This window comes from Bombina bombina, chromosome 5 (assembly GCF_027579735.1).
Source record: "Bombina bombina isolate aBomBom1 chromosome 5, aBomBom1.pri, whole genome shotgun sequence".
Taxonomy (NCBI): Eukaryota; Metazoa; Chordata; class Amphibia; order Anura; family Bombinatoridae; genus Bombina; species Bombina bombina.
This window is the reverse complement of record NC_069503.1, coordinates 538,398,827-538,411,185: the sequence shown is the minus strand read 5'-3', so window position 1 is coordinate 538,411,185 and position 12,359 is coordinate 538,398,827. Positions and strand designations below refer to the sequence as shown.

The 12,359-nt window shown below is 35.0% G+C and overlaps 1 protein-coding gene across 2 annotated transcripts in view; it reads left to right on the top strand.

Annotated features, from left to right (window-relative positions):
• The window catches only part of NR4A3 (nuclear receptor subfamily 4 group A member 3), a 43,981-nt gene extending 35,365 nt beyond the window's left edge, over nt 1–8,616 (top strand). For both annotated transcript variants that reach the window (XM_053714479.1, XM_053714478.1), the window contains one exon: nt 7,081–8,616. In XM_053714479.1, coding sequence (XP_053570454.1) covers nt 7,081–7,337 — 257 coding nt within the window. In that variant the 3' untranslated portion in view covers nt 7,338–8,616. The remainder of the gene's footprint in view (nt 1–7,080) is intronic.
• The last annotated feature ends 3,743 nt before the right edge of the window (nt 8,617–12,359 follow it).

Sequence of the window (12,359 nt, the reverse complement as noted above, 5' to 3'; positions counted from 1 at the left end):
ATCCTTTGCCGAAAAGCATATCTAGATAGGCATATTAGCTGTTGATTGGCGGTTGCACATAGATGCCTCGTGTGATTTTCTCACCCATATGCATTGCTATGTCTTCAACAAAGGATATCTGAAAAATGAAGCAAATTAAATAATAGAAGTACATTGGAAAGTTGTTTAAAATTGTATTCCCTATCTGTATCATGAAAGACATTTTTTTAGTTTAATGTCCCTTTAAAGGGACAGTCAACACCAGAATTTTTATTGTTTTAAAAGATAGATAATCCCTTTATTACCCGTTCCCCAGTTTTGCATAACCAACACAGTTATATTAATATACTTTTTACCTCTGTGATTACCTTGTATCTAAGCCTCTTCTGACAGCCTCCTGATCACATGGCTATTTATTTATTATCTATTGACTTTCATTTTAGCCAATTAGTGCAGTGTCTGCCACAATCCACGTGCGTGATCACAATGTTATCTATATGGTTTACATGAACTAGCTCTCCCCTGTTGTGAAAAGCAAATAAAAAACATGTGATAAGAGGCGGCCTTCAATGGCTTAGAAAGGATCATATGAGCCTTCCTAAGTTTAGTTTTCATCTAAGAATACCAAGAGAACAAAGCAAAATTGGTGATAACAGTAAATTTGAAAGCTGTTTAAAATTACATGCTCTATCTGAAACATGAAAGTTTTTTTGGGACTTTCCTATCCCTTTAAGATGAAGGAAGTTGTATTTGATAATTAAATAACAATACAACATTGCTTCTATTTAATTTTTTAGGATTGCTGCAGGTGTCTAAACTGATTTTCAAATAACCTTTCTTGTGTTGTTTTTGAGAATTACAGTATTTTGTTTCGTTGTTTGATCTGTACTACAGATAGTTAACTTATAAAGTTAAAATATAGCACTTTTACATTTTTTTTAGATTTTCTGGATTTTTTTTCTTATCCTTTTGCAATATTTAGCATTGTTTGAATTGTTTCACCTAAAGGGGGCAGTAATTTAAAGGGACATGAAAACCACAATTTTTTCTTTCAAGATTCAAATAGAGAATACAATTTTAGAGAAGTTTCCCATTTACTTATATTATCAAATTTGCTTTATTATCCTATTATTCGTTGTTGAAGAGCTATCTAGATAGGTAGCGTGCACATATCTGGAGCACTACATGACAGGGAATAGTGCTGCCATCTAGTGCTCTTGCTAATGTATAACATTTTTGCAAAACTTCTGTGATATAGTACTGCAGGCACGTACACACTCCTGAACTTAGCTTCCTGCTTTTCAACAAAGAAAATTTGTTAATAGAAGTACATTGGAAATTCGTTTAAGATTGTATGTTCTATCTTAATCATAAAAGAAAAAAAGTGGGTTTTATGTCCCTTTAATAGCAACGTAGCTCCTGTGTAATGCCTCCAGCCTTATGAGAAGTGGCACATGTCTAGCCTTTCGTTCTTAAAAGAAGGGGCGGAATTGTGATAACTATTTTGTTGTATTAAAGGCCCATAATACCCAATTGTTTAAACACTTGAAAGTGATGCAGCATAGCTGTAAAAAGCTGACTAGAAAATATCACCTGAACATCTCTATGTAAAAAAGAAAGATATTTTACCTCAAATGTTTCTCAGTAGCCACATCCCATTGTAAAGGACGTCTAAGCAGCATATCAGTATGTCTGTCCCAGGACAGCCGAAGGGATGAGCCTTGTGCACTCTCATCTTATTTCCCTATTCAGTGTAAGGAAGTTTACAATGAAATCTCAGGAGAGTTAAGTGAAATCTCATGAGATCACAGTAAAAGAGTTCATGACCTCAGCACTGCTGATGCTGATTGGCTGCTGTTCATTTCTTCATTTTTTATTTTTTTTTACCTGCAGCTGGGAGCAGCTGAGTATAACTTTTTACACAGCACTTACTCTGCTGAGCTGAGGAGATTGTGAGGTAAAATATCTTCCTTTTTTACATAGAGATGCTCAGGTGATATTTTCCTGTCAGCTTTTTACAGTTATGCTGCATCAGTTTCAAGTGATTTAGCATATGAGTATTATGTCCCTTTAAGGAAACTTTACATTGGAACTTTGTTCCGATGTGAACACTGTTGTACCACCACAAAGGGGTTAATTGTTGCAATGAGAACTCACTTTGCTTTCTTAAATGTAAAGAGACAGGCAAGTCAGAATCCAACTTCCATGACTCAGAGCATACAATTTTAAACAAATTACCATTTTGTTTCTATTATCTAATGTACTTTGTCCTTTGATATCCTTTGTTGAAAAGCATACCTAGGTAGGCTCAGGAGCAGAAACGCTACTGGGAGCTAGCTGCTGATTGGTCACTGAACATAAGTAAATTTGTATTTATATAAACTGTATATAACAATGTATGCTATATGTACATTAGCTAATTGACATACAGAGCTGTAATTGGAGATTTTTTTTTCAAGAAAAGATTGATAATTTTTTCAGCTGAAATAGAATCTGCATGTTAATTACAAGCAATTTACGCTTTTATAATGCAATGCTAATAAGGCTTATATGGATTTTGGTGGAGGCAACTTTAAAGGGACATTGAAATGAAATGTATACTATTGGTTATACCATTGTTTCTCAACCGCGGTCCTCAATTCCCGCCAACAGGCCAAGGTTTCATTGTAGCTGAATTAGTGTACAGGTGAAATAATCAGCTGATGGGTGAGAGCAGGTTAGTAACCATGGTTACTGATCAGCTGATTACTTAACCTGTGCACTGGTTCAGCTATAATGAAAACCTGACCTGCTAGGGTATTTGAAGACCGCGTTTGAGAAACACTGGGCTATACATCATTCTTTATCAAGACTCTCTGCAGTGACAAGAGTGTTTAAAATAGCTGCTTTAGACTTTCTTCAGCACTAGATCAGAAAAACGTGCACATGCTGGATGACGATCTTTCAGTTCACCAGTATGCTGATTGGTAGGTGTACACGGCACATGGAAGGCACCCACCAATCTGCACCTGGCTAAACTGTAAGATGAACATTTATAAGGACACAATTATTGGGTCAATTTATCAAGCTCCGTATGGAGACCGCTGCTCTATTACCTGTACGCTTCCTCTGAGGCGGTGGACAGAAATTAACCTGATCGAATACGATCGGGTTGATTGACACCCCCTGCTAGCGGCTGACTGGCTGCGAATCAGCAGGGGGCGGTATTGCACCAGCAGTTCACAAGAACTGCTGGTGCAATGATAAATGCTGACAGTGTATGCTGTCGGCATTTATCTATGTGCAGCGGACATGATACGCTACTACATCGTATCATGTCCGCTCGCACTATAATAAATTGACCCCTATTTATTTCATGATTCAGAGCATGTGATTTAAACAAATTTCCAATTTACTTATATGGTCACGTTTTTTTATTCTTTTGGCATCAATGCACTACTGGGAGCTAGCTGTACACATCTGGTGAACCAGTGACAAGTGGCATATATGTGCAGCCACCGATCAGCTGCTAACTCCTAGTAGTGCATTACTGCCCCTGAGCATACCTAGGTATGTTTTTCAACACAGGATACCAAGAAAACAAAGCAAATTAGATTAAAAAAAAAGTAAATTGGAAAGTCGTTTAAAATTGCATGCTCTATCTGAATAGACCTAGCTAAACTGTAAGATCTATATTTATAAGGACATGAAACCCACATTTTTTTCTTTCATGATTTAGATAGAGCATGTCATTTTAAACAACTTTCCAATTTACTTCTATTATCTAATTTGTTTTGTTCTCTTGTTGAAAAGGATAGATTGGCAGCCTCAGGAGCTGCTGATTAATGGCTGTACATATACGCCTCGTGCTATTTGCTCACAAAAGGCGTTCAGCTAGTTCTCAGTAGTGCATTGCTGCTTCTTCAACAAAGGATGCAAAGATAATGAAGTAAATTAGATTATAGAAATACATTGGAAAGTTATTTACAATTGTATTCTCTGTCTGAATCAGTAAAGAATATTTTTGTGATGTCAAGTCCCTTTTACCAAGTTCAGTTAACTAAGTTCACAGTTGGTTCAAACTCACTACACTATGAACAGATCCCATAGTGAATGAAATTTAAAGTGACATGAAACCCCCCACAAAATTATTTCATGATTAGATAGAGCATGTAATTTTAAACGTTCCAATTTACTTCTATTATCAATAATGCTTCATTCTTTTGGTATCCTTTGTTGAAAGAGCAGCAATGCACTGCTGGGAGCAAGATAAACACATTTGGTGAGCCAATCAAAAGAGGCATAAATGTGCAGCCACCAATCAGCAGCTAGCTCCCAGTTTCTGAGCCTACCTAGGTATCCTTTTCAACAAAGGATAACAAGAGAATTTTTAAAATTGTATGCTCTATCGGAATCCTTAAAAAAAATGTTTGGGTTTCATGTACCTTTAAGTCTATCAGAAGAAACAAAATATAAAATGTTAAATATGTGTCTTTTAAATGTATTGATCAATTCAAAACAGCAAATGTTACATTTTATAAATATTTTTTTAAAGAAACATTCAATGGCACAACATTAATTTTCAAGTTTACATTTGTGCTGACATTAAAATGTATTTTTTTATTTTGCATTCTTTTGTCCATATTGTATATATTCACCAACTATGCAATGTTCTTTCCTGCATAGTTTACTTTGTTTATAAGTAAGGGCTTCATCAGTATAGACCAGTGCTGGCGAAACTTGGCACTCCAGATGTTTCAGAACTACATTTCCCATGATGCTTAGGCACTCTGAAGTCCAATAGAGCATCATGGGAAATATAGTTCTGAAACATCTGGAGTGCCAAGGTTCACCTTCACTGGTATAGACCATTGTTTCTCAGCCGGGGTCCTCAACTACTCCCAACAGGCCAGGTTTTCATTATAGCTGAACTAGTGCACAGGTGAAATAATCAGCTGATGGGTGAGAGCAGGTTAGTAACCATGGTGTTACTGGTCAGCTGATTACTTCAGCTGTGCACTGGTTCAGCTATAATGAAAACCTGGCTTGTTGGGAGTAGTTGAGGACGGCGGTTGAGAAACAATGGAATAGACAATGTAATTTACGTCTAAAAATAAGTAAATAAATCAACGCTTACTAGATCACCTGAGAGAGAATACAAGTGTCTGGGACATTAAGGTCAATTATTAGACAGATATGACCCAATTTCACCATTTCTGTTTAGTAGTTATGCGAATATGAAATTTAGGATTTATGCTTTGTTTTCCCAATCGTAGCTGAATAATTAAATCCAGCTGTACTGCATATTCAACAAGTGCATAATAAAAATACAGACTGTCAGACCTACTTTGAATTTCAAATGAGCAGTAGATTTTTTTTTTCTGACAACTTTCAAAGTTTCTTTTAATTTCCCTGTCCCCTGAATCACTTGACAACCGTCAGCCAATCACAGGCTGATATATATATATATGAGTTGTGAACTCATGCTCATAGAGAAGCTGGTGCTTCATAAAATGTAAACATAAAAAGAAAATGTGCTCTCCTCCAAGAATGAGCAGCTGTCCTTTTACAATAGTTTTTTTTGTACTAGCTCTTTTACAAACTAATAGGTATATTTATGAAGCAGCGGATGCTGCATATTCCGCACAAGCCTTCAGGCTCGCCGGAAATGTAAGTTAAGAAGCAACCGCTGCTCCTTAACTCATCGGGCAGCTATCATCCCAATCAGATACGATCGGGATGATTGACACCCCCTGCTAGAGGCCGATTGGCCACGAATGTGCAGGGGGCGGCATTGCACAAGCATTACACTAGAAACGCGCATTTAGCGATGTCGGGCGGACATGATCTGCTACAGCGGATCATGTCCGTCCGAGAGTTGTTAAATCTACCCCTAAGGCTTCTGTCAAACTCTGTATAATATTGTTGTATAATATTGCAGTTACAAATACTGCCGCTATTTAGTGCTAAATACATGTGCACACTCCTAAGTCTATCTATGTATGCTCTTCAACAATGGATACCAAGAGAACAAATTAAATTAATAATAGAATTTTTTTTTTTATTGCACACTCTATCTGAATTGTGAAAAATAAATATTGACTTTCATGTCGATTAACCGGTTTTAGACTGTGTGATTCATGGAAAACATTCAAAATTATATTTTGAATCACTTTTAAATGAAATAATTAATGTAAATTATAGTAACCAAAATGTGATTTTTTGTGCAAAATGCAGATGACAATTTAAAGGGCCACTTAAGTCAAAATAAAGTTTTATGATTCAGATAAAGCATGTAATTTAAAAACAACAACAAAAAACTTTGCAAAATACTTTAATTATCAAAATGTGCTATTTTGGGGATCTAGCTCTACTGAGTACAAAAGTGCACAGTATATACGTACATGCATTTTGTGATTGGCTGATGGCTGTCACATGATACATGGTGAGGGAAAATTGGATTAACTTTGAAAATTGCCAGACAATATTCAACTGTTCATTTCAAAATCAGAATCAAGTGAAGTTGCATTGTCTTTTTATATGTATTTGTCAATTATTAAATGATACTGTATGTAGTGTTCCTTTCAATTTAGACTGGAATATCTGAGCCTACCTTGTATGTATCAAACATGTGATCATAGAACACTGAGCAGTAAAAAGGGATATTCTTTCAAATTGAAATGATTTTTGTTCAGTTTACTAGTTCCTCATCTTTAAAGGATCAGCTGACAACCTCCAAAAGAGGTTACCTTGTATGTATGCATTGATAATACAGTGCATTGTGATATGGTATGGTTTACTTTGCTATATTAATGGCCATCTGCAGAACTTTTTCAAGGGGAGGGGCCAAAATAAATAATGTCCCAAAAATATTGTCATAAATGGCAACATTTGCAACAATAGATAGTTGCTTGTTGTCCATTTGTGATGGACAATATTTCTAAAATGGTAACTCAAGTGCATCATTTCTGGGAGGGGGGATGATGTTTGCTCTCTCAACCCCCCCCCCACACACACACACACACACACACCACAGGACAACCAATGTTATGTATACTATTTTTTTATATACTTACTATATGCACATGTGACCTAAAATAATTTTTGTTCTCTGCTTTCCAGAACGACATGGACTGAAAGAACCAAAGAAAGTAGAAGAACTACATAGCAAAATTATTTGTTGGTTGAAAGAACATTTAGCTTTGACGGTAGAAAGCAAAGTTCAACAGCTGGATTTTACTGATGTACTGGGCGTTCTTACTGATTTACGGTCTCTTTGCACATTGGGACTGCAACGTATATTTTACCTGAAACTGGAAGATTTGGTTCCCCCTCCACCTATCATTGACAAGTTATTTCTAGACACATTACCCTACTGAAGCAATTGTCTCATAGCACATCATTCATTTAGGCTTGATATTTATAAGCCAACAATATTTTCATATTTGTTTAAAAAGATAAAGATTCATTGCTCTAAAATAGAATTTATTATTATTATTATTATTATTATTATTATTATTTTCACTCAATTTGCCACATTTAAACCTCTCCAGCAAAATTTTATAATTCTATATATAGATGTCCTATAATCAGGATAAATATCAACAAGACTTGGGATATTGACTATGAAAATATATAAAAAAAAAATGAAATGCTGGTAAATGAACTTGTGTGTGAAATAATGGTATACATTGAGTATTTGCGGTAGAAAAAAAAAGAAGTGTTTTAGGTTTTTAACACAAACCAGTTTCAGTGACAAATGACAAAAGGCTGTTAAATCTGTTAAGTGCAATTTTTTTTTAACTCATTTTGTGCTAGAAATGCCAGCAAAACAATACAGGAACATTGTTTTGTTTTTGTGCGTAGATTTTGGAATTATTTTACAAATATGTTTTCCTTATTTGTAATATAACATTGACTTAATAGGATTACGAGACTTGGTAGAAGAAATAGGTTTTATTTTCATAAAAAAAAATTAAAAAAAAAATAGAATAACAAAAATAGCTCATTTTTGAAAAGTCCTTTCATGGAGAACAAGTTCCAAAATATAGTTTAAGAGTGCACCATAAAAATATTCCATGAAGGTGCTCTGTTTTTATATGTTTATACAACTGATACAATATTAATATGAAAAATGTAGTTGTATAGTGTCTTTATTTGTATACGTTTGTATGCATGAAACACTGCTGTGTTGTACAGGCTTTATCTATATTTATTGTATTGACTGCCAGCTCATTTGAGCCGTGATACGGAGTTCACTAAAAATAGGGAGGTCACAACAATCCATAACTATCACTTTAAAAAAATTCATCTGCATATTCATTTTCCTAACCATGTGTAAAATATATACTATCTCACAAGATTTTTTACTGTTCATTTTGCAGTGTCTCCTAAAGCACTTGTGTTTAGCACTTTGCCATTAAAATATTGTTCATGTTTTGCTAAAATGACTTGATATTTGGGAATTTTAGATTAAAGAAATATTTTTTCCTATTATGCACTAAATCATTTTGTTGGGTCATTTTGAAGAGAGAATTTTGAATGTCAACCTAAATGTTACTGTATTTTATGTTAGTTTTCAATGTTTTGGCTTTTTATTATTGTTTTTAAAAAGACAACTTTGTTTATATGAAAAATTAAATTATATGCAATTTGAAACTTGTTAGTTTGATTAATTCAGAGCTCAACACAGTTTTGGTAAACTGATATTTACAACACACATTAAACTTTTTTTTTGTTTGTAGATTTATTGTCACATGTTTATTTGTAATAGTTTTGTGGTATATCAATTGAGTTTAGAATTTCTGGAGTTTATTGGGTATAAACTGACATTTATTTTTAACTATGCCATTCTTGTTAAACAGTAGTGCAGCATTTGTTCAAAGTCTCGATTAATGGGGGGGTGGAAATACTCATTCCTTAAAGGGACAGTAAAGTCATAATTAGACATTCATAATTTAGACAGGGCACACAATTTTAAACAACGTTCCAATTTTCTTCTTTTATTTAATTTGCTTCCTTCTCTTGTTATCCTTTGCTGAAAGGTTCATCTAGGAAAGCTAGGAGCAGCAAAGAACCTAGGTTCTAGCTACTGATTGGTGGCTGCATATATACACCGATTGTCATTGCCTCACCCATTTGTTCAGTAAGAAACCAGTAGTGCATTGCTGCTCCAACAAATGATACCAAGAGAATGAAGCAAATTTGATAATAGACGTAAACTGGGAAGTTACTTAAAATTGTATGTTCTACCTAAATCATGAAAGAAAATTTCTCGGTTTCATGTCTTTTTAACCCTTTGAGTGCTAAGCACTTTCCCACCTGGGTGCTAAGATTTTTTAATGTTTTTTTTTATTTTTTTATTTTTTGAACAATTTTTTTTAAACTTTTTTTAATTTTTTTTCAGACCCCCAAGACTTACACTGTTGGAAAGGGGGGTCTGTAGCTGCATAGATGCCTGAGATACAGGCTTCTAAGCAGCATGCCCCCTGCTCCTATACCTAACATTGTTAAGTATAAATAAAGTTGCGCTGTGACGTCATCACGTTATTGCGTGTGACATCACCACGCAAAACGGGAAGCCTCGGTGATGCCTGTCACTCCAGCGGGTTGGAGCCCCCAGATCTCCATCAAGGTGGGAGAGTGCTAGCGACGGCTCTGAGCCGTCGTTAGCACCAGAGTGGGAAACTCTGCGACGGCTAATAGCCGTCGTTAGCACTCAAGGGGTTAAAGGGACACTGAACCCAAATTTTATCTTTCATGATTCAGATAAAGCAGCAATTTTAAGCAACTTTCTAATTTACTCCTATTGTCAATGTTTCTTCATTCTCTTGCTATCTTTGTTTGAAAAGCAAGAATTTAAGTTTAGAAGCCGGCCCATTTTTGGTTCACAACCTGGGTTGTCCTTGCTGATTAATGGATAAATGCTGTCCTCATATCTGAACCAAAAATTGGCTGGCTTCTTAGCTTAGATGCCATCTTTTTCAAATATAGAGAACAAAAAAATGATATTAAGAGTAAATTAGAAAGTTGCTTAAAATTGCATGCTCTATCTGAATCATTAAAGAAAATTTTTGGGTTTAGTGTCCTTTTAAGCTTAAACTATATTAATATTTAAATGGAATTAAACACTTTGAGATGGTAATATAAAATGATACATCGTATATATATATATATATATATATATAAATAAAAAAATCTTTGCAATACACTTTCATTATTTACTTTGTTCCCTTTTCCTGTAATTCCTGCTAGAGATGGAAGTGCAGAACACTGTTATATTCTACACAACCACTGGCTGCACACGCTAGTGACCTATTTATAACTGTCCCTAATTGGCCACAGCAGAGAAGATAACCTAAGTTACAACATTGCAGCTCCCATTGTTTTATAGACACTAAGGGGCCGATTTAACAATGTCTGGCGGACGCTGTCGGCATTAAGCATCGCACAAGCAGTTCTGGTGAACTGCTTGTGCAATGCTGCCCCCTGCAGACTCGCGACCGCTAGCAGGAAGTGTCAATCAGCCCAATCATATAGGATTGGGCGGATTGATGTCCGCAGCCTGGAGGCAGTGGATCAATTAAAGAGCAGCGGTCTTAAGACTGCTGCTTCATAACTGCTGTTTCCGTCGAGCCTAAAGGCTCATGCGGAAACAAGGGGAACAGGGGACATTCGCCCCTTGTTAAATCGGCCAACAAAACTTTACACTTATTTTGCCAATATTTAAACAACTAATGAAACTTTAAAAAATACATCTACATGTTATTCTCAGGTTAATCTTTTCTTTGAATGCATAATTATATTTAGCATTTTTCTTAGTGTTTAATGTCCCTTTAAGAAAATACTTTCCATATAATGTTTATACCACAGCTTGACAAATAATGGGTTTCAGAGTGCCATGGTAACTAGATATTTGGACCCAGCAAATTCTAAATTGTCCTACTCTGCTATATATGGTGGATCTTTGGTTTAAGCTCACAACAGCACCTCTCCCCTTTAAGTGGTATGCATGGGGTCAGCAACATTTCGGACCTCAGGGACCACTAAACTCACAATTTTAAATCCAGTGGACCACTAACATGATTTTTTTTTAAAAAGGTACAAACCTTTATAATGTGTGTGTGTGTATATAAATATATATATATATATATATATATATATATATATTTATATACACTGTATATACACACACATACTGTACACAATTAGTATAACTATAGCTAAGTTTACATTATGTATATATTGACACATTTTTAAGAATTATTTTTTGGAATTAACTAACTGAATGACAGAACTGAGAGAATACTTCCAATTGACATATAAAGGGTGAGTGCCAACTTTTGAGCTAGAAGCAGAGAGGCAGAAAGTGGGAAAAAAGAATTATGTTTAAAAGGACCACAAGACTTCCAAGTTACGTCCCCAGTTAGGAATTATTCAAAACTTCTTATGATCATGGACAGACATCGGAGTCATAAATTAAAGGGACACTAAACCCAAATTTTTTTCTTTCGTGATTTAGATAGAGCATGCAATTTTAAGCAACTTTCTAATTTACTCCTATTATCAATTTTTCTTCATTCTCTTGGTATCTTTATTTGAAAAGCAAGAATGTAAGTTCAGATGCCGGCCCATTTTTTTTTAACAACCTGGGTTGTTATTGCTGATTGGTGGATAAATTCAACCTCCAATAAACAAGTGCTGTCCAGGGTTCTGGATAAAAAAAATAGCTTAGATGCCTTCTTTTTCAAATAAAGATAGCAAGAGAACAAAGAAAAAATGATAATAGGAGTAAATTAGAAAGTTGCTTAAAATTGCATGCTCTATCTGAATCACGAGAAAAAAAAATTGTGTTCAGTGTCCCTTTAAGTTTATATCATAAAGCTCTCAATATGGATGTGAGCTAACCACGACTGATGTTACTGACAATTACTATAATAAAGGTGGGATATGGCTGATCTTCTGGATGGCGATTACTGGAATTTAGGTGGAATAAAATTATTAGAATGAAAAAAAAAAGAATATTTAATAAAAAAAGAAAGAAGATGGAGGGGAGGAAGACAAACAGTGACGTAAGTGCATCTGAAGGAATTAGAAAAACTACTACAAAAACAGGTAAAGGGAAGAAAATAAATGAAATATAAAAAATATATATTTTTTTAATATTTTCTTTTTTTATATACTGTACTTTAATTCCACTATTTCAAGCCAAGACTATACCAACCTCTGCTGGCTTTAGAATGGAAGCATCTTCCTTTTGAGCACCGCGCCGGACAAGAGGAGTTAAAAATACAATCTAGCTACGCAAGTTGCGCAGTACTACGCAACATGCATAGGGAGATTGAAATTTAACTCCTCCTCCGTCGGTTTTCACTGATGTCCACTGTAGGGAGTTGCAGTGC